General features: G+C 40.2%; 1 protein-coding gene across 15 annotated transcripts in view; it reads right to left on the reverse strand.

Annotated features, from left to right (window-relative positions):
* Positions 1-23,751, reverse strand: part of MAGI2 (membrane associated guanylate kinase, WW and PDZ domain containing 2) — a 1,169,121-nt gene that overhangs the window by 45,086 nt on the left and 1,100,284 nt on the right. For 11 of the 15 annotated variants that reach the window (XM_030558551.1, XM_030558303.1, XM_030558899.1 and 8 more), the window contains 4 exons: positions 13,425-13,610; positions 8,948-9,137; positions 4,393-4,633; positions 3,183-3,326 (listed from right to left, as the gene is read on the reverse strand). In XM_030558551.1, the coding sequence (XP_030414411.1) occupies positions 3,183-3,326; positions 4,393-4,633; positions 8,948-9,137; positions 13,425-13,610 (761 nt within the window). The remainder of the gene's footprint in view (positions 1-3,182; positions 3,327-4,392; positions 4,634-8,947; positions 9,138-13,424; positions 13,611-23,751) is intronic. The other 4 variants (XM_030558726.1, XM_030558640.1, XM_030558418.1 and 1 more) reach the window with 1 other exon arrangement.

The raw sequence follows: 23,751 nt of genomic DNA on the forward strand, positions 1-23,751 counted from the left end.
TGGAATGGATATGAGCAATCACTCGAAGAAGAATAATTAATTATACCAGTATAACTGCATCCACCCAGGGAATTATATCTATATACTTATATAAATATAATGATAAAAATCTCACTCCTGTATGTCACAGTTATACTGATAAAATTTTTAAGTGTAGAGCAGGCCTTAATCCCTAACATGGTCAATTGTATCTTAACATATTCTTCAGAATGGCATATCCAGCCTTAACTTCTCCTTTCTTGACTTGGTTCACGTGGCGAATGACACAGTTATGGATATTCTTTTTTAAAAGTATTATATGAACCTCAATTTATCTTTGCTATTATCCTGCCTTACTGCATGGAGTTAAACTCAAGGGGGCTGTTAAAGGAGAAGCAAAGAGGAAAATGAAACAGATAAAGCTATTTAAGGGAACAATGCTGGGAGCTATTAATGGGTAAATGCCCCTGCCTGGCTTCCAGGAGGCTGGCATGGTTTACTCTTCTCAAGACTGAAAGCCTAGGACCAAAGGGAATCCTAAACCATAAAGATGCTGCCATAGGGAAGAAGTGGGCACTAAGTGGGCTGTCAATAGCAGCAACTAGAGATAAGTTGCTGGCAGATAGAGAGACACGGGTCCTGCAGCAAGGAGGCTGACTTCCAAAACCCAGAGATGGGAATAAATTGTCCTTAGTTGAGCTCTGAATAGAGAGGTTAAGCTTAGGTAAGGATATGTGTGTACAGGACTCTTTGTATGCAGTGTTGTAGCTGTGTTGAGCTCAGGATATTAGAGAGACAAGGTGGGAGAGGTAATATCTTTTATTGGACCAACTTCTGTTGGTGAGAGAGACAAGCTTTTGAGCTTCCTGAGGAAAAGCTCTGTGTAAGCTCAAAAGCTTGTTTCTCTCACCAACAGAAGTTGGTCCAATTAAAGACATTACCTCACCTCTCCTGCCTCTCTATAGGACTTTTTCTTGTCTAAACCCTTTTCCTAGATGCTATGTTCCCTTTGGCAAATAAATGTTACTTTGTTTTGAAGAAGCTGTTTTTGAGTCACTTTAATCAGCTGGTCACTGGTCCCCAGAGAGAAAAGGCCCAGTTGAGCCTGTGGGTTAATATGGTTGGTAAGCAGAGGGTGGTAGTGGTGGAATGCAGCCCAGAGATCTGATCTAGCATGGTTCCACCCAGAGAGGTCCGCAAAGGAGTGCACTTGCAAAGGACAAAAAGGGGTCTAAGGCATGGCCTGCCCGGTAACCATGACAGTTGGCTTTGTAAAACAACTATATAAGTTCGACAAGTTTTAAAATTTATTTTAGAAAATAAACTAGTATTTTTGATGGAACATTATAAAATATTTCCAAATGAGACTGAAAAGAGCCAGGAACTGGCTTACTATCCTTACTTGTTTAAAATGGATATAGTAGTATTCACTCAGTGACTATAAGGTCTATTTTATACTCATGATATTATTCTATTCAAATGATGCATCAAATTTTACTGGTCAGATCTGTGGCTAAATATAGGAAATTACCTGCAATGATACTTCTCTAAAGGCACCATCCTTCATGGTTCTGTAATCTTGGTCATATGCCCTAACCAGCGCTGACTGTAAAGGAAGAGCTATACTGCTTTCCTCACCATTAGTTACACCCTGGCTAATATGCTATAGCCTGGTTATGACTTTTTATTAAGTACAATAAATGATGATAATACAGGAATAAAGAAACAAATGAAAACACAAGTAAAGAAATAAAATCTGATTCCAAAGTCAATGTTAACTCACATCTAAATTATATACTCTATATATAGTTAGTCAGTGGTTCTCATTGATTAGGCGGTGCTGGCTGTCTCTAAGTTCCTAGTAGAAGGGGAGTTGTTGGGTGCCCTGTGTTTTCATAGCTCCTCTTCAGGCAAGCTCACAATGCCTGGGGCCTTGTGGCCTATGCGTATTCCAGGATCAAATTGAGTCTTACAAACTGTACATGCAAAGTGTGCTAGTTAGCAGTGACACATGGACCATAACAAAATTTCTGAAAATCCTGACTTGTGTGATGAAATTTTTCACCTTTAATTTTGTATTAGCCTGGTCAGACCCCAGTACTCTTTAAAGACATAAAGTTAGACTTGTTGCACTTGCACGGGATGCAAGTGGGGGCAGAATTTCATTCAGAACTGCAACATTACAACAATCCATTCTCTTTCTAGTACAGCGCTATTTTTCCATTTCCCATCTTTATGATTAAATATTGGAGCAACAAGGCGGCATTTGTTAGCTATTTTAAAGAAAAGTTTGTGTGCTGATTTTTGGTCTCACTGTATTGTCCTGGTTGCATTTTCCATGCTCTTTTGTGCACTCAGTGAATTGTTATGTATTAACATGCAAGTGTAGATGAATTTATACCTACTCTTCAGATAAATTCTTCACAGACCAGAAGCACATATCTTGATCCACTTATTTTTATTATATATCACACATTTTAAAAAGTAATGTGGAATTTCCTAAATTAACTTTGCAGTTTTGTTACACTCGGTGCACTGATGTGGTTATTATTATTATTTATATTATAACAACACCTAGAAGCTCCAACTGAGTTTGGAGCTCCATTGTACTCGGTGCTATACAAACAAATAGTGAAAGTTAGTTCTTGACAAAAATATCTTAGAATTTAAGTGGATGAAACAACGAGGGGTGAGACAGAAGTGAAATGACTTCCTCAAGGTCATAAGCGCACAGTAGAAGAGCCAGGATTAAAACCCAGGTCTTTTGATACCCAATCCATTGTCCAGCACACTAGATCACTTGTCTTTGTATTTGGACTACAGAAATAAATAATTACCCTGCTATTATTTTTATTAAGAAAGCAACAAACTCTTCATTCCTTGGAGTTTCTAAGATGTCTAGATATGAATGAAAGAATAAGGAGAAAAATGCAAAACAAAGCAATCAAAAATGACATATCCAATCCACAAATAAATTACCTAGACCTACTGCCTATTTAATGTAATTGATTCAGTTCTTGTTAGGCCACTTAACAATATGAAAGTGTCTGTCCTTTGCTGGACAAGTATTATAGGAGTTCTATCTGATCTTGTCACAAAATATAACTGTTTCTTACATGCAGTGCGCAAAATCCTCTGAAAATATATATATATTCCTTAGAATGTATGTTATAGAGCTGTTTCAAAAGAGTTAAATTACTTACCCTCATCCTTCCATTTCTTATCGCTGGCCCATCTTCTGCTAATCTCAGCACATACAAATCCATTTTGTATTCCCTTCCTCCTCGAATACTAAATCCAAACCCTTTGGCTCCCTTCTCCATGTCAACAGTGAAATAATCAAAATCCTGTATAGACACAGAGAGTAAAAACAAATTAACTATGTGAATGGTTTTGTGCACATTAAGGAAAAAAACACAACCAAACCCTTTGAACATATGTTTGAATGTGGAATTACCCAATATTCTTGTACAAAGAAGTCATTTGAAAAATATATGTTTACATAGGCAACAGATATGTACATATTTACATGGAGACAGCATGTGTGCCTGCTTTGAAAATATGGCCCTAGAAGTGAACTCTATGGAGAGTTGACATAGGAATGTGGTGTTCACTGAGGACTTCTGGAAACATAAACCATGTGCCTCTTGATTTGATAACCTTCCTGACATCTGCTTTTTTCTCCCTTATGCAAGGAAAGGGGGAGATTTTTTAACCCAAATTTGCACCAGCCCTCATACCCATTAGTAAACACCACTCATGAGAACATTCCCATTTAAATCAATAAACTACTAACATAAGGCTTACTTCTGGGAATAAGCATTGCAAGATTGGGCTCTGTGTAAAAAGAGACATCTGGCTAATTTGTGTATAGATTGTTTCTGCTGGCATAGATTATTTCACATCAAGTCAAAACACACTCAAGATTGATCTTCTGAAAAAGGAGAAGCTTCCTTTTCAGACACAAAGACATAGAGATATTAGTAATTTTTCTGATTATAAATAAGGTATGTCTTCTACAGTAGCAGAAAGATGATAATTTATGTAGAAATTCCACTGAACTGGATACAGTCAGAGTTTATTGATTTAGGGCTGGATTGTGCCTTTAAAGCACAGCCTGTGGTAAAAGACTATTTATGTTGTTGGTATACAGTGGTTTGAGAAGAATAATGTTCTGGAAAATGCATTTTCTCATCATTATTTGAACTCCCCCAAATATAAAAAAAATAGTCTACCTGCAGCTGTAACAACAGTATTATAAATAGTGTTATTTTAGTGTAAAAATAACAGCACTTTACAAGCATTAATGAAGTTGGAATTAATTTCTTCTGCAAAAAAATAGAAATCAGAATACAAATGTTCAGGTCAATTAAAAAACCCTGCTTTCAGAGCTGTGATTATTTCACTTTGTACCTGGGGCTGCCTATAATCTGACAGAGGATATTGCCTGGTGTCAGGAGAATGTTGTCTGTAATCTATTAAAGGTGGCTGCCTGTAGTCCAGAGGTGGTGGCTGTTGGTAATCCACTACTGGAGGATGCCTGTAGTCTAACGGAGGCTGTCTATAGTCCGCTGAAGGCTGCCTGTAGTCAGTAAATGGAGGTTGTCGGATGTCAGGTTTCACATCCTGTCTTGCTTTTACTTCTGACCTATAACTGAGTAAGTTAGAATGATTATTTTAGTTCTTTAAATCTGCACAATGCTAAAAGAATTTGCAGAAAGGCATTAAATTCAATACTGAGAGATAAAAAGCAAATGAACAGCTATAAAATTGTGTCAAACTGGGCTGCACTGAGAGGCAGATGGTGCATTTGAGATGAGCTTTCCAAGGCAAAAATTGAGGTATATTAAATTAGAGATTACTTTTGAAAATTTGGCCCTAAGTGACTTGTCCAAGGCAGTACAGTCTAATTTCCCCATAGACCTCAGTGGGAGCAGGATTGGGCCCTAAATGGCAGTGATAGAACCCAGGAGTCCTGACTCCCATGTACCTTGTCTAACCCAAAGACCAAATTTCACAGAAGAAAAAAATAATACAAAGCAAAAGACTGAATTTGTTTATTGCTTTTCCAGAACTTAGAGTGCAGCAGACTAAATAAGGATTTAAAATATTGAAGAGATTCAAAGGTTTACAGCCTCTATATTTTACTAATGTAAAAGCTATTTTTTTTTTTTGGCGAACTCTCAAATTCAGAAATGGACATTTTCTTTGTACCAGCCGTTATCTGGCTAATAGAAAGAAATCATTGATATAGTATCCATTAATATAGTGTACACTAAGTGCTCTGATTCACTGCAGGATCTTATGGTAGCAATTCCTAGTAAGCCATTCTAGGGTTTAAATACAGATCTAGCATATGATGCATATTTATGAATGAAGGCAACAGAATTTGGTTAATAAGAATTTAATAATATATACATATTGTTTTAATTGCTAACTAGTTGAAAGAAGATGCTAACAATCTTTTCTGTCTGATGTGTATTTCAGACTCTGCTCTAATAAAGTTTCAGCGTACCTAGTAATGACACTCACACCATGAAAGGGGAATCTGTACTGGGTTTTCAAGGAAAATGGGTAGTTATGCAAATAAATGCACTGAACATGTGGAATTAATCTGAGCATTGTTTTCTGTCTTTGTTCATTTTTCCCTGGAAATAACTTGCATAATGTGTTAGATGGCTTTGTCTTAGGCTACCACATAGACACTTTATTGCTACAGTACACTTCTGTAAACTAGTCATTCCCAGCTACAGTTTCAACCAGACAAAGAGAGGTAAGAGGGAAAATGATTTGAAACTTGAATAATTTTCACAGAGGTTGCAAACATAGACCTGACATATATACTATTAAAACTTGTACAAAGTATTCATAATGGGGCCTGCTTTTTTATATGAAAGCTTATCTTCTTTACTTCTTTAGTATATTGATTCCATGTAACAAGGACATAGAGAATCTAGGCTTATTGTAATATTGAGTCTGTTTAATATAAGAAAAGTAAATTTATTGCTTGTAATTTAAAAATATTAAATATGATTTAGGATTTTGACTGACTGATACAGACCAACAACTTTTTTTCTGGTGAATGACTATATAAACAAATTGTAACATATTAAAAATGGGTAAAATACTACCCAATGCCAGCTAATAATAACAGAATTATTTCTGGAACACTGGACAACTTAACACAAGTTCACAATATACTGACATATCAGTATCCCAGAAGATCATGCTGTGCTATACACAAGTTATAACAATAATATTTTTTGTTGAATATGTAAATAGGTGTGTTAATGCATATACCTTACTGGACATTCAGTAACACAGGGGCCAGATCATCCTTTAAGAACTTAAGAAAATTAATATAATTTATATGTTACAAACTAAGGTCCCAATCCTGCATACATTTATTACTGAGCATTGTGCTGGTCAATGGGACTTCTGATGGGGCTTGAAAAGCATTTTTAGGATTAGGTTCTACAGTTACTTTAGCAGAAGCATGTATCTTTCTGGAGCTGGTGCTGTCAGGCAAGTGTCTCATGAAATGTAAGGAAAAGGAACTTGAAAAACTGTATAAGTCAGTGTGTGACTGGCAGGTGCAATCGCTGCTTACTCCAGGTTTTTGCAGGACTGGCAGGTTGCTCAAACAGTACAGTATGGCGCACCACTCCAGCTGCATGGTTGCAATGCCACTGAATGTAGGGGTATAAGGGCCAAAATTCACGGAGTGCTCTAGTGATCTGGCCCATGGGGTGTCTGTTCCTGTGTGGTGGACCACAGGGGAGTCTGCTGAGAACTCAACTCTTGGCAGCATCGTCTCATGCACTGTGTGGATAAGAGAGAGGAAAGACTTCCTGGCTGAGGGAGACCCAGTGTCCTTGCTGTGTGGGAGATGACTCGGGACCGGAATTTAAAACCCATCCCCACTCCCAAGTAATATCTATATGGTGATACCAGTAGAAATGGAGGAGAAAGGCATTTTGGATAAGTAAATATTAGGGCTATCAATTAATCACAGTTAACTCAAGTGATTAACTCAAAACAAATTAACTAGATTAAAAAAATTGATCGTGATTAATTGTAGTTTTAATCACACTGTTAAACAATAATATAATACAAATTTAAATTTATTATAAATATTTTTGACTGTTTTTCTATATTTTCAAATATATTGATTTCAATTACAACACAGAATACAAAGTGTACAGGGCTCACTTTATATTATTATTTTTTATTACAAATATTTGTACTGTAAAAAAGATAAATAAAAGAAATAGTATTTTTCAATTCACCTCATACAAGAACTGTAGTACAATCTCTTTAGTGAAAGTGCAACTTACAAATGTAGATTTTTTTTTGTTACATAACTTTGCTCATAAACAAAACAATTTAAAACTTTAGCGCCTACAAGTCCACTGAGTCCTACTAGTTCAGCCAATCATTACGAAAAACAAGTTTGTTTATATTTACAGGCGATAATGCTGCCCACTTCTTATTTACAATGTCACCTGAAAGTGAGAACAGGTGTTTGCATGGCACTTTTGTAGCCGGCATTGCAAGGTATTTACGTGCCAAATATGCTAAACATTTGTATGCCCCTTCATGCTTTGACCACCACTCCAGAGGACCTGATTTCATGCTTTTGTCATCAGTATGGAAGTAGGACTGAGTGGACTTGTAGGCTCTAAAGTTTTACATTGCTTTATTTTTCAGTGCAGTTAGGTTAAAAAAAATCTACATTTGTAAATTGCACTTTCACAATAAAGAAATTGCATTACAGTAGTTGTATGAGGTAAATTGAAAAATACTATTTATATTTGTAATAAAAATAATAATATAAAGTGAGCACTGTACACTTTGTATTCTGTGCTGCAACTGAAATCAATATATTTGAAAATGTAGAAGACATCTACAAATCTTTAAATAAATGGTATTCTATTATTAACAGTGCAATTAAAACTGCCATTAATCACATTTTTTAATCTCGTGATTAATTGCAATTATTTTTTTTAATTATTTGACAGACCTACAAATATGATTTGTGTATTAAGCATAGGTGACTTATAGGGCATAGCACCTCATCTACAATAAAATGCAGAAACTCTGGCACTGGCATTTATTGTTTATGGGTCATGGTCTGGCTGAGGTACATTACTCAGTCAAGTTTAGCATAAAGACTGACAGCATAATCAGTTTTATTTGACAAGCCAAAAAATTAATCCAATGACAAAATAATGTTGACAGAAAATCACATAATGTAAGAACTATTGTATTATTCCACAACCTAAATCTATTTCAAATACATTCTGATCTTAATGTAGCTGGTCACAACACTCTAGATTCCCTCCTAGCCCACTAAGTAATACACTGTATCATTTCATTCAAACTAGGTCGTATACACAAAAAATCATACATGTATTGAGAGCTAAACTAGAGAAATCAGCTCGGGAAAAATCAGTTTGCTGTAGATAAAATCTGTGGTTGAACTGAAAAATATTGTACTGACAACAGTGCTTTACGATGCAGAAGACATGGAGGCGGGTGTGAGGGTTAAAACGAAAGGCCCTTTCACCAAGAGTATACTAGATATAAATGTGTTTTGTAAATGTCAGGAACATAAAAATGAAGTTTATTAACATTGAAGTTATGAGCAAGAGATACTAGAATATGCTTTAGATCTCTGGCAAAAAATATGCCAGTAAATAGTTCTGAGAATCTGAAGTTTTAACACAGCGCTCCTTATTTTGGGAAAGTTTTGATCCTTTTGTAGACCGATGTCTCTCACACATGTAGGTGAACGACACTTTTCAGTTTAATTTAACACACAATTTATATTTTATAAATGTTGCCACTCAAATGTTGGCAACGGGTAACATGATAGGTCACAGTAGTTAGAAACAGAGAGAAGCTCGATTGGATCAAGTCTCACACTGTACCTAAAGGAAGCAGAATGTGGAGCAGCTGCTCTTACCTGTTTTCATGCCCTTGTAACTGCAGAGGTTGTGGAGGTGGTGGCTGTGCTACGGGACTGTGGTGTGCTACAGGACTCTGCTGTGCTACTGGACTCTGCTGAGCCATCGGGCTGTGTTGCTGTGCCATGGGGCTCTGTTTCTCTGAGCTTGGTGCTGAAGCTGGACTGTTCAGCTCTGCATAATGGGAAGCTGGAGATTAAAGAGCTGTCACAATGTGGCATTTAATAAAGGGCGAAGGTAGAATAATAATTCTTGTAACACTTTACCTCCAATTATTTATGTTTCATTGCTTTTATTATCTTGACTCATAATAATATTTTAAGACATCTGAACCTACTGGACTTCATTTGATCTCCTCTGAGATCTATAATCTTGGTCACATTTACAACTCTGGCTGACAAATCTGTTATTTAAAACTCAGCTGAACTGGGCAAAGAGCTGCTGTGGTTCATAGTTTCTTTTAAAAGCCTATAAATACTGATATTTGGAAACTTTTCATTTTGGGAGACTGAAGAATCTTACTGCTTTCATTAGTTATGAGATGACAAACTGCTGCAACAAGATTTAAAATGCTTTTGTTTTTCTCCTGCTGCTTTTGAAGTCAAATGGAGTTTTGAGCTGTCAGGTTGGATAATGGACAGTGAAGCCAATCTTTATAAATACATATTAACCAACTCTCATTATCATTTATATCACAATAGCATACAAAATATCCTAGGAGCTCTACAACTGTACACTGTAGAAACCCAGTCCCTTCCCCAAACACCCAACATCTAAAAAGACACAGGGTAAGGAAAGGCACACAACACACAAATAAAGTGCTAGACTGTGGATTTGCCACAAGCAAGGGAGCCCAATCTGCCTTCAGATTTCCCCTTGCTCTGGGTTGAAGGAAGAAGCAATACCCTGCACTAGGCTTATACATGATACAGATTATTTCCCCCAATGTCTGGGATGTACATTTACGTGTGTGGGGGACAGGAGTGAGGGAGAGAGTGCCTGGGCTCTGCGCACAAGCAAAGAGGGGATACAGCAGCTCTGCCAAAGCTACTTATTCCTAGATGCTACTACACACAATGTGCGTAGCTGGTGTAGGGACATGCTGGGGCCCTTTCTCCCATTTGCAGCTGGACAAGTGGGTCCATGATCTGTCTCAAACTGATCAGCGAAAAATTCAGCACGTGTTTTAAAAGTGTTGGTGTGTGTGTAATATATATATATATATATATATATATATATATATATATATATATATATATATATATATATATATATATATATATATATTAAAAAGCCCTAGATGTGCTGGTCACCGTGAGGACAGCAGGCAAGTTGCTTTCGGCGGCATGCCTGAAGAGGGTCCGCTGGTCCCGCGGCTTTGGCAGACCTCCCGCAGGCGTGCTGCCGAATCCACGGGACCAGGGACCTCCCACAGGCAAGCCACCGAAGGCAGCCTGCCTGCCGTGCTTGGGGCGGCAAAACACCTAGAGCTGCCCCTGGTCTAGAAGTACAGGTGCGTGTGTGTATATATATATATATACACACACCCCCATACACGCACCTGTACTTCTAGACCAGGGGCAGCTCTAGGTGTTTTGCCGCCCCAAGCACGGCAGGCAGGCTGCCTTCGGTGGCTTGCCTGTGGGAGGTCCCTGGTCCCGTGGATTCGGCAGCACGCCTGCGGGAGATCTGCCAAAGCCGCGGGACCAGCGGACCCTCTTCAGGCATGCCGCCGAAAGCAACTTGCCTGCTGTCCTCACGGTGACCAGCAGAGCGCCCCCCATGGCTTGCCGCCCCAGGCACGTGCTTGGCATGCTGGTGCCTGGAGCTGCCCCTGTTCTAGACTCATATATATATATGTACATATACACACACACAAACTGTCCTCAACAGCTGTCTATCAAGCCATTGCTAATTCCTTTTATAAGGTTAAGTGGAATTACTATTGACTAGTTAATTTGATCTAGGGCTTTTTTGTTAATTTAACAATTTCCTATTCTCTATTTATTCAACTTTCCATAACAATTGATTCTTTTATACCTATGACTATTTTCAAAGTTTGAGTCTTTTAGGATAATTTAATTTTTTTTAAATGTTTGTCTAATTTAGGACAAATTGTCAAAAATACTTCTAAATTTGCATCCAAAAAGTTTGAGGCTGAAGGCATAAGCAGCACTGGTGTGTGTACATTGCATATTTACATGTCTACAAGCACAGTTTGCATGTGCAAGTGTGATTTGTGCTTCAAAATTTTGGAGGCTGGTTTAAAAATATGATCCCTCATGCCTACGCTAGACACACATAAACACCAGTCAAATCATACATTAATGCTACTGCTTAGCATTTCTATAGCACTTTTCACCTGAGTGCACTTCACGAAGCTATTAGATACTATTACCCTTTTTATGAATGGGGAAACTGACATTTGAGGTTAAGTATGTGCCTAGTGTCAGTGAGTCAGTAGCAGAACTAGGAATAGAATCCAAGCCTCATCATACCTGTGCTGTAACCTCTAGAACAGAGGTGAGCAAACTACGGCCTGCGGGCACCGTCCTGCCCAACCCTTGAGCTCCCAGGCAGGGAGGCTAGCTCCCGGCCCTTTCCCCTGCTGTCCCCCTGCCCCCCAGCCTCAGCTCACCATGCTGCCAGTGCTCTGAGCGGCGGGGCTGTGAGCTCCTGCCGGGCAGTGCAGCAGTGTGGCTGGCTCTGGCCAGGTGGCACAGCTGCCAGACCTGCTGCTCTGAGCGGCATGGTAAGGGGGTGGGGAGCAGGGAGGTTGGTTAAGGGGCGGAGGGTCCCAGGGGCAGTCAGGGAACAGGGAGCAGGGGGCAGTTAGATGGGGTGAAGGTTCTGGTGGGGGGGCCAGGGGGTTGGATAGACATGGGAGTCCTGGGGGGCCTGTCAGGGGGCGGAGGTGTGGATAAGGGTCGGGCCAGTCAGGGGACAAGGAGCGGGGGGGGTGGGTTGGATAGGAGATGGGGTTCTGGGGGGGCAGTCAGGGAGTGGATGGGAGCGGGGTCCAGGCTGTTTGGTGAGGCACAGCCTTCCCTACCCAGCCCTCCATACAGGTTTGGAACCCCAATGTGGCCCTCAGGCCAAAAAGTTTGCCCACCGCTGCTCTAAAACAATCCCTTTTCACTAGCAGCTCCAGAGTCTGCCCATGTTGCAGCACTCAGCATTTCAGATGTGCTTCTGCTTTTTCTTGTCTATGTAAATTAATCAGTGTCACCGGAGGTGGACCTATTTGCTAGCATACATTTTTGTTAGCTAAATGCCTGTACAAGGCTGCTTTCAATGGCATAGCATAGATTATACACTATATAACCCATGCCTGAAGAGGTTTACAAAACAGATCTCTGGTTAATGTATGCCACTAACTTTAAATCTCCTTCTGAACAAAAGAAAGAGTCTGAACAAATTTGAACTGGATGTATGGCTCTAACTGCTATTTGGAACGGGTGAATGCTTTAAGGAGTATCTGCTAAGAGGAGATGACCTGTGCTCTTCCTGTACATCTAGGTGTTTCTCCACATTGAATTCATTTACTGACATACGGGCAGCATTATCCAGGGCCAGTGTCTGCCAGTTTCCTCTATATACCAGTAGCAGAGCATTATACTCAGTATGAGTTAAGCTGATAGCCCCGTCAGAGCTGAAGGTCATCCAAATAGCACATAGATCAGCAAGTAATCTCATTGGTTTCTGTATCTGACATTCCTATCCACACTAGTATTCTGCTACTGGGACTTAAAATCACAGTTTCATTAATGCAATGGAATTCATATACTAGCACTGCAGCTCTTTCAACCTAAATTACCTGAAGCTCACATCAAAGAAACTCCACTGATTGTTTTGCAGGGTGATGCCCACAATACTGAGTCTGTTACCTTGTCTGCATCTGACAGACTGAGCCCTTTGGAGCTTGGTTCTCCCCTACCTTGCATAGTCACTTATATCTGTGAAAAACAGTATCATAACACATTTCTCCCTTCACTCCAGTGGTGGCATTTTACATCTACTTCTGCAGTCACTCACTACAGGTATAAATGAATACACAAGATGACAGTTCGTGAGTCACTTATTTCCCACTGGCTAAGGACTTGATTTTGTTCTCTTACACTTGTGAAAATAAGGAGTAACTCAACTGAAGTCAGTGGAGATCAATAGTATAAAAAAGAGTGAGCTCAAAATCAGGCCTTTTAGTGAGTATTTTAAATCCATGTCAGAAGGCAGTTCTTCCACAAGTCCATAGCACACACACTGCAGTACTCCCTATATCATTACGTTTCTTTAGGTTCTTTGAAACATACATCCACAATTAGATTGTTTTAAAGAATTCAGATAATATTCTAGCTAGTTCTAGGGTTGCAGCTGTAACCTTTTTGTACAGCGTATGCAAGCTTCAAAACAAAAACTCTTCAAGCTAACTGGAGGTAACATAACTTTCTTCCCGGGCTTTAAGGCGTAATTACTTACCCTCCTGAGGAATGATGCGAAGTGTTACACTAAGACCTGCATCTTTAATTAGCTTCACAATATCTGCATGAGGCATGTTAATGATAGACTGGCCATTCACAGCTAAGATCCGGTCTCCGACTTTTAGTTTTGTACAGCGATCAGCAGGACTTCCATCAATTATCCTCCCTATTTTATGGGGTACAGCTAGATAGGGAAAAATATTGATCGTTAACAAATGTTACAGTAGGCAGTGGTATCCACAGACAAACAGATGGCCACATTTTCAAGAATTTCCCAGGTAAATTAAAAAAAAAAGGTGCACAGAGACAGTTATTATTTGTATTGCTATTGTGTCTATAGGTCCCAGTGAGGATTCAGTACCCTCTTGTGACAGGTGCTGTACAGACATGAAGTACAAAGACAGTCCTGCCTCAGAGTGCTTACAAACTTGGCAGATGATAAGATGCTACAAGAGGGCAAAACAAACAGATGTGGGGAATGGCAGGAGAATGTAACAGTGAAAGTTAAAGTTAAAATTTTGCACAATAAATAGTAATCACACCTGGCCACATACCTCTCAACGTACAGAATTTCTTGTATTTTTAGATTTTATTGTAAAAGTACAACCTAGAGATTATTTCCTTTATACTCATATTTTTTAATTATGGAAAAAAATTTGAATAGACGCATTCAACATACTGTTCTCACCCCTTCCTTATATACACTCAAAGACAAAATGCAAATCATACCAGGGATTTATTGCAGTTTGCATATTCACATGTCAGCGTGAATGGACTGTTCCAGTGTAAGCAGCATATGGCACATATATGTGCACTATGCATATACACATATGTAAAGTCTAGTCTTATAACATTTTCAGGTCAAACTTGTTTCTCTGTTTACTGCCTTCCCCTTCATTCTCTAATTCTTTCTGTGTTCCATCTCATTCTCCCCCTCACATTTTCTTGTCCTGTGTCTTTTCCCTAGTTCCCAATGTTCTGTCCAGCTCTTTCGTCACTCATCTTTTCTTGCTATGCAATATCTGCTCCTTATCTCAGATCATTTTGCTTATTCACTAGATCTCTTGTCTACAGCTATTCCTTTCTCTTCTTGTTCCTCAGCCCACACTCACCAATTTCACTTCTATTCCCTTTCCATTACACACACACACTCACTCCAACGTAACTTAATTATCTAACCTGGTCCCATCCCTATGCTGAGTGTCTCCCAAACACCCCATACCTATGTCTCAGCACCCTTAGCACAGAATTCCTAGGTCTCACCACCTTCCTTCCTCTTCATCAGAGGTGGCTGTTGGAAAGCTCCCCTTTTCAAGCCCATTTGCATGGTGTGTGAGCCCTTTGGATTTTCTCCTCCTACCTACTTGCTGCTTGCCCGCCTTTCAGCTATATCAAGGGTGGATGTGACTTCCAGGCCTGCTGAGGAGGCCAACCAAGGCTTGGAACACAGAAATGATGATCCATGGACATGCCACAAAAGCAATGCAACCCACTCTCATTGTTAAAGAGTTTGCATTTTGTGGGGGAATAATTTGTTATCTCTAGAAATCAGGTGCACTATGCAATTCCAAATCCCACCTATCCTTTCCAACATGCAGAAGGATTGTTTAACTGGGCTGCAACCCATCATTTTCCCTTTTTCTTTATTCCAGAGATGTACCCAAAACAGTTTGGTAAAGAGCGACTCAGTAGTGTTGTGTTATTCATATGCAAAGGGCAGGTAACTATTGATAACAAGCATTTCTACATCTCTGGACAGCTGGATTTCTGTTCAAAATCTGGGTGGCTAAAGCACTATCTGTTATATCAGAGGGGTAGCCGTGTTAGTCTGGATCTGTAAAAGCAGCAAAGAATCCTGTGGCACCTTATAGACTAACAGACGTTTTGGAGCATGAGCTTTCGTGGGTGAATACCCACTTCTTCAGAGTGCATCTGAAGAAGTGGGTATTCACCCACGAAAGCTCATGCTCCAAAACGTCTGTTAGTCTATAAGGTGCCACAGGATTCTTTGCTGCTTTTATCTGTTATATGACACTCACTGCCAGGTATCCGAGCACCTTAAACGCTTTTATCCTTACAACACTGCTGGAAGGTAGGGAAATACTGTTAGCTCCATTTTACACATGGGGAACTGAGGCAGAAAGGCTAAGTGATTTGTCCAGGGCCGTACAGGAAGTCTGTGGTGGAGGAATAACTTGAACCTATGGCTTCCCAAGTTTGTGGCCTTACCACTGGACCATCCTTCCTCTCACCAAAGAGTGAGGCAGCCAGTAATTATCGAGGAGAACTAAGTGGTTTATTATTAATGGTTCCAGGTTTAGGATTAAACTGGCAGGATTTCTTTTCCAGAACCCAAAATCTCCTCCTGATTTTTTAGACACATGTCCTTTGATGGCCAGTCACAATTCACAATCTTATCTGAGTCATTTGCTGATTACATTGCACCACCAATCGATCAGAAGGTTTAAATATTTTCAATGCAAGCTAATCTAATCTGCTAATAAAAGGTCTCCTACTGGCCACTGAACGTCAGCCAGCACCACAGCAATAAAGAAGTGGCATGAATTCCTACAGTCAATTCTCAATAGCTGCTCCAGTCTCCAAAACATCAAAAGAGACCATTGAATTCCTGCCATTGTCAACAACGTAGTTTGAAGTTTAGAGTCAAATCTGAATGGAGCAACCTGTATGGACGAGGTCATTAGTGGTGCATGCATAATTTCTTTTAGAGAAATTATCTGCTTTGATTTAAAACCTAATAACTCCTGAAAATGAGACTTGCAAAATAAAAAGTTTTAAAACTTGGGAACAAACCAAACCCCAGAATTTACTGTTCATTATGTGCCTTGTTTTTTAACTCAAATTTAGCCGACGATTCCTAAAATTCAGATGATCCATTTATTATTGGGCCTCCCTAAACTACTTTTTAAAGAACTGGACTAGGTTACAAAATTAATCAAGCTATGTTTATTTATATCAACTAAGGATTGGGCCCATAATTTGGATGTTAGTTCTATAATGTAAAAAGACTGGGACAGAAGAACAATTGCTTTATTGCTGTTTTCTTTACTAAAATCTATATTTTTTATGCTAGCAACTAAAGAGAACTGTACAGAGAAAAAGATACATTTACAAACATTTTTACAAATATCTTAGCATTCGCTGCTAGTATAAAATGAATCGGTAACAGAAGATATGTTCAGAATAACAGTGTCCACAAAACAAAGTTAAAATTCCCTTTCCTTTTATAAAGGTTCACTGAGGTGACTGTACAAAGTCACCTTGCACATTGCTTATGTAATCACAATTCACAACCCCCCACTGCAACTTCTGTTTCTATTATTGAAGAAAACACTATTCATGCCATTCAAGTCCTTTCTGAAATGCAGCAAATCATTAATTTTCTGAACTGGAGATAGAGGTAACTACTCTGAAACTCAAACCACAGTCAGACTGCATGCTTCTTTAACATTATGCCTCAATCTAGAATACAAATGTAGCTATAGCGTTAGTAATTCTGACACAATTAGAAGAAGAAGGCTAACGGCATATTGGGCTGCATTAGTAGGAGCATTTCCAGCAGATCAAGGGAAGTGATTATTCCCCTCTATTCGGAACTGGTGTGGCCACATCTGGAGTACTGCATTCAGTTTTGGGCCCTTGCTACAGAAAGGATGTGGACAAACTGGAGTCCAGTGGAGGGCAACGAAAATTATTAGGGGGTTGGGGCACATCACTTATGAGGAGAGACTGAGGGAACTGGGCTTATTTAGTCTACAGAAGAGAAGAATGAGGGGGAATTTGAAAACAGCCTTCAACTACCTGAAGGGGGGGTTCCAAAGAGGATGGAGCTCGACTGTTCTCAGTGGTGGCAGATGACAGAACAAGAAGCAATAGTCTCAAGTTGTAGTGGGGGAGGTCTAAGTTGGATATTAGGAAACACCATTTGACTAGGAGGGTGGTGAAGCACTGGAATGGGTTACCTAGGGAGGTAGTGGCATCTCCATCCTTAAAGGTTTTTAAGGCCTGGCTTGACAAAGCTCTGGTTGGGATGATTTAGTCGGGGTTGTCCTGCTTTGAGCAGGCAGTTGGACTAGATGACCTCCTGAGGTCTCTTCCAACCCTAATCTTCTATGATTCTATGATTTTATAAACTCGGATACTTGCAGAATGCACCGCTGCTTGGGAAATACGGACCCATAGGGTGGCATTTTGTTTGAAACCTTCCTTTACATTAAAATCTAATAAATTATGAGTAATCACATTTTGTACAAAAATACAGAGTTTATTCTGCCACTGTTGCAGTTGCATAACTTCCACATGTGTATACTGATGGAAGACTAGATACCCAAAAGAAATAAAACTGCAAATTGACAGTGAAATAATTTACATTTATGAAGTACCTTTTGCATCAAAGCACTTCATAAACTATATACTGAATCTACAATAACAATTTAACCTGTGACTGAAATGCGGCCGTCTCTGGCCTGGAATGCCACAGCTGTATCAAATTCCTAAAGCAGTAGTACAAAACAGATCAGAAAGCGAAGCAGCCTCTTTGGGGAATTTAAGTAGGAAGAAAGTACTTGGACTATCCAGGCTGGAATTTCGCTAGAACACACTGGCTAAAATTCCTGTGCTTGCCATTGCTAACCTAGAGATGATACTGTCAATAGCACAGGGTCCCATAAAGCTATGCACCGTTATTGGTTTGGTACTGATTCAGAGGAAAGCATACCTCTTATTGAATAACTAACATACCTTCACTAAGCTACGCCATGGAGGTCTCTCATCCAAGCAGTAACCAGGCCTGATGTCGCTCAATTGATGTGACCATAGCTGGAGATAACAAGGCTACCGGACATGAGAAATAAGTCTAATTCAATTGTAAATTGGGAGGAGGGAGACAGAGGTGAGTTTGGTTTGTTGCTTAAAGGTTTACACACCACTGCAAAACTTTTACACTTAAGTGCTATGTATTAGATGGGAAAAAGTGACTTTCAGCAGCTGTTAGAAACAGTGTCCTGCCTACAAAGGTAGAAAAAATGCAATGAGAGTGCTGTTCTGATAACGTAATGCTTCTATCTTGATGCTTCTTTGGTACACTGTTTTGTCACCTGATATCTGTAAGATTCTCTCCAATAAGTACCGTTTAATTAAGCTTTTGTTAAACTGCTAGTTTTTTTCTTAATTCACTTCTTGATAGTTACTTTTGTCCAAACAAAACAATTTGGAACCTATGGCTTAAAAAAAATGCACAAAACACTTTAGCATAGGATGAATGTTTCCACTTGTCTTTGAAGTTCTTTACTACTCTGTTCACCCCATTGTATAAGGAATTAAGTTGAAGCAACTCTCCAAATATTTTTCTTTTGAACCACAGTGACTCTGCAGTCTGAGACATTCTGCAGAGAGAATTCTATCTTCTTGTCTCTCATCATTGCGGCAGCCGGACTGTAATTCATATTTTGCAGATGTCCAAGCCTGCAGCAGTCATGGGGGAATATGGTGACACATGGTTTTAAGAGCCCCATTTTGTTTTCGGATGAATACATGCTCATTCCATTCTAAAGAGTGATAAAAGAGCCTATGTAGCTTTCTTTTGAGGGTAAGTAACTTTATTTGTGCCATCAGATCCCACAGCATATAACCTACATGGGTGAAAATTCATGCTGAAATATATGCTTTATATAGGTCAGTGCATGATTAATAGTTAGGAATATGTGAAATGAAGGTAATAATAATGTATGAAATATGCTCTCTCTCTTCAGGTGGGTGTATTTCCCCCCCATTAATCTGAAGTCCTCTCAAAATGTGACAGTTGTTTCGAAGTGATAGTCGTGTTTAAGCTCTTAAGGTCTCGTTAATACGTTTGTTTATTTTTCAGACCACTCTGTTCCTCTGCCTTCACTCAGTGGGGTTGAGCATCCAGGGCTCAATCCTGCAAGGTGCTGAGTTTTTTGGCTCTGATACAGTGACACACTTCAGCATGTGCTTCACTGTGTGAGTAGTTCCATAGGCTTCAGTGGGATACTCACATGGTTGAAGCTGTGTTAGACTGAACAGGGCCGCCCAAGGTGGGGGGGGGGGGAAGTGGGGCAATTTGCTCCAGGGGGCCCGGCGGCAGTCCGGATCTTCGGTGGCATTTTGGCAATGGGGGGGCCCTTCAGCTGCTCCAGGTCTTCGGCGGCAGGGGGCCCTTCAATGCTGCCGAAGACACGGAGCGACTGAAAGGCCCCCCGCCGCCAAAATGCCGCTGAAGACCTGGACTGCCGCCGGGTGAGTACAAGTGCCCAGCTACCCTGCTTTGCCCCAGGTCCCCTGAATCCTCTGGCGGCCCTAAGCCTGAACTGCGCTAGAGTGCTAATCAGTACCTTGCAGATACTTAGATATCACTCATCCTAATTAAACTCCACCTGCAGTTTCAGTCTGATACTTTATTTTATTTCCTGAGCCAGGCCTCAATCCTGCAAAAGGATCCTAAACCACAGACCCTTAACCACCCCACAGGGTCCAGTTGATTCGGTCAGAGAATAGGGCTTGGGCCCGTAGACCTCTTTGCAGGGTAGCAGCTTTGTGCTGTTTTGCAGTGTTGCTCTATCCTGTTAAGCAACTGCCATGTTCTGTCCTAGAGGTGGCTGCTACTACCCTAATTTGCCAAGCACTTCAAAATGAAAGGAATTATTAAAAGTAAGATGATGTATTTTATCATATAATAAAATGAATAATCTTATTATAGCTAGAAAGGATTATTTGCTGAGTTTGATAGTTGTCCTTTCATTTTGGGTATTGCCATTTCTCTCTTTTAACTTTCTTTGCTCTAACTACCTTGCTACTTTGCTGTTGGTAGCCCTCAGCAAAACAGGCTAATACAACCAGACTTGGATTAGAAAAAAAAATCAGTTTTCACTTTACAAATCTTTTATGGCAGAAAATTATCACTTTGGTGACATTTACAGAAAATTGGCATTGTGAGATGCAGTTGCTGAAAGTCTGTAAAAGTTTAAGAAACTTGTAGTAACGTAGGAAAATTACATAACCAAATAGGCAAACAATAACACAAAGAATAAGCAGCTGGTACTTTAGATGTGGTACCATGCTAGCAACAAGGTTCCTATCAAACAAATCTCCCTTTAAAAATAAAGTCACATACTGTAATTAAGTGAACCTTTACAACATAGAACTAGTTCAGTGAACAAGCCAAACTATAATTAGCAACTACATGCCCAGAGCAACCTACAATTTTTAATGTAGTTACATTAAATTCTATTTAGTGTCTGTGACAGAGGGTCTATCAAAAAGGGTTCTGAGTAAATACTAAATATCAAATACATTTGTAACCAGTAAAATATTAATAGTGCCAACTTAGCAGCTTTGCACAATTACTGTGAAAATTTACTACTCTGGGCACAAAATCCACCCACATGCCCTTTATCATGCTGATTGGGTTAGTGAAAAAAATCATATTTTGCTTTCCCATTAAAAAAAATTATCCATCCAGTGAGTGAAGCCATAACCCCAGATCCCAAAGTGGAGTGGGAAGCTTGCACTGGAGCATAGCAATCTTACAGAAGTGGCAAATGTGCTCACAAGAGACCTGACGTTTCTGCTGCCCCTCTGGGAGCTTGTAGTGGGCCCATCCCCCAGCTTTGTGCCCCTGACTCTCACCCCCAAACAGGGAGACAGGGAGGAACCATGCTAGGAAAGCTGCCCTCCTATGCTGCTTAGGCCTTTAATTACCTTGGCCAGTTCTTGGGACCTCCTTCTTGGGATAATCCTCCTCCTCTATTGCATACCCTCTCTCCTCTGCCACCGCTGCCTCCTGCTGCCCCTCCAGCTTCTCTCCCCCCAGACTGCGCAGTGAGCAGAGGTGTCTCCAGGTATTTTGCCGCCCCAAGCACAGCAGGCAGGCTGCCTTTGGCGGCTTGCCTGTAGGAGGTCCCCGGTCCTGCGGATTCGGCGGCACGCCTGTGGGAGGTCCGCCAAAGCTGCGGGACCAGCGGACCCTCTGCAGGCATGCCGCCAAAGGCCTGCCTGCCGCCCTCGCGGTGAGTGGCAGAGCGCCCCCCGTGGCTTGCCATCCCAGGCATGCGCTTGGTGTGCTGGTGCCTGGAGCCACCCCTGGCAGTGAGAGCCTGATAAGAAGCAAGCTGCGGCTATTGTCAGCAGGGTTTTGTGGTGCTGGATTCACAGCACAAGCCACAGGTTGTGTGTTGCGCTCCAACTGCCCCCAGGGATCCTGCTGACACACTCTAGGTACCTAGAGTGCATTAACGCAGTCCAGCATGGTCTGCATGTAGCTAGAATGCAACATGCAGCCTGTGGCTTGGGCAGTGAATCCAAAAGCATTTCAACCCCATTCAAATTTTCCATGGCTTGCCTACTATCAGACCCCCACAGTGCAGTCTGTGCGTGTGCCAGAGGAGCAGTGGAGAAGAAAGCCTCAGCGGCCACCCTATTTGCTGTGTTTGTTGGACCTGAGTGATGGTGAGTGACACACACATATTTTTTTATATATGTGTGTGTGTGCACATGCTTCATCTTGCAAAATTAGTAGATTTAAACCCAAATTACTAATTTCATAATTACATTAAAATCAGGGTGATTATGAAAAAATTAGAAAGGGTGGCATCTCTGCAATTTTTGCAGAATTTGTGAAGTTGGCCAACGAAGTCACTGAAGGGGTGCCTGGAGTATTTGCCTTTGGAATACAAATTGGCCTAGGACCCACTGCTATACCAGTGCTTGAGGTCTGTCCTGGCACAGTCTGATGACTAGCACCAATCAAATATAAGGAAAATCAAGACAGGTCTTGAATTCTGAATTTAGGAGTCAAAGGGATGGGACACATTTTTAACATAACGTTGATTAAAAAGAGTGGAAGATCTGATTTAGTTAACTGATTTATTTACAGCCCTCTGTAAACTATTTTATTTTTAAAGATATTTAGTAACATTTCTAAGTTTTAAAGATAAAACTTTTCTGTACCTCTGCCACAAAAGATTTTTTTAAATTTCATTTTTTGAAAGGGCAAAAAAAATCCTGGAGTTGGTTATATGCTATGATCCATATGTTTGCTTCAGCTTGATTCGCATATACAAGGCCAGAACAGACCCTTGATGCTAAATAAAATGCTGCCTTTCCCTCTTCTCTTTCCATCTCTTGCTCTCTTTATAAACAAAAATAATGTCTCCTGACTCAGATTCACAAGAGCCATACTGAGCTCCAAGTAATTTCTCAGCATGCCCGCTAGAAACAGCTGAACATTACAAGCAGGTGTTACCAACAAGTAATGTTTCTCACATCTACACATGCAAAGTTCTCTCATGTCCTCTCTACTCCCCCCCCCCCCCCCCGCAACAGTTGAAATAGCATTGTATAAAAAGCCACTAGGCTATTTTCCCACTTTTTTTTTTAATGTACAATAGTTAAACATCAGAAGTGATCACAGGAAGGGGAAAAAAAATCAAATCTCTACTGTATCTATTAAATCCTCTGGTAGATAATAACTTCTTGCCATATTTTCTTAATGTAAATGGAAACAGAAACTAAACCAAGCAAATGAGCCCTCCTGAGCCAACTGTCCTTTCTAATATGTTATACAGTTGATCACATGAATATTTATTGTGTCCTCAATTCGCTATAGGTGACAGTTTTCTTTCAACCAGCAAGCCCCAGCGTATCAGGTTTTAATTTGGAGAATATAATAAATGTAAAAATCTGTAATGTTATTTTTACTTAATTAAATTCAGTAACAATCCCATCATGCTTGCTGAACCTGTGCACAGAAGGGCTTAGCATCCAACTTATCTGTGGGAATTGGCAGCACAGGGTGGGACCAACTTAGTGATCTGTTCAGGGGGGAAGGAGGCGAGCTTGCCTAGTGTTAATAAACACTTATGAGCAGTGTTTTCTCACATTTATAAAAATGTAAAGTCTAATCACATCTTTCTGGCAGTGCAAGCAGTTGCATTTCATTGTTTCCTTGTTACTGCAAGTGAGGCTTCTTCATAAGATTTATTCAAATAACAAAAGATCAGCTTGACTGGTATTTGGTTCTGTTGATCCCCTGAAGTCCTGTGATAAGAACGCTAAAAAAAGAGTGTAGCTATTGCAGAGTGATCTCCTCACAATAAATCCCTTCCAAAAGGCCTATAGCTCTTAATTCTCCCTACTGTAAAGTGTGGGCCCAATTCTATACAAAAAAATGTGGAACCAACACATGCTGAATGTAATCAGTCACTCATTCCATTTTTTGTCTTGGGCACTCGTCTTTCTGTCTATGCGTGTATTTGGGCTGCAAATTCTTCCAAGAATGGAGCTTG

Source organism: Gopherus evgoodei, chromosome 1 (genome assembly GCF_007399415.2).
Source record: "Gopherus evgoodei ecotype Sinaloan lineage chromosome 1, rGopEvg1_v1.p, whole genome shotgun sequence".
NCBI lineage: Eukaryota > Metazoa > Chordata > Testudines > Testudinidae > Gopherus > Gopherus evgoodei.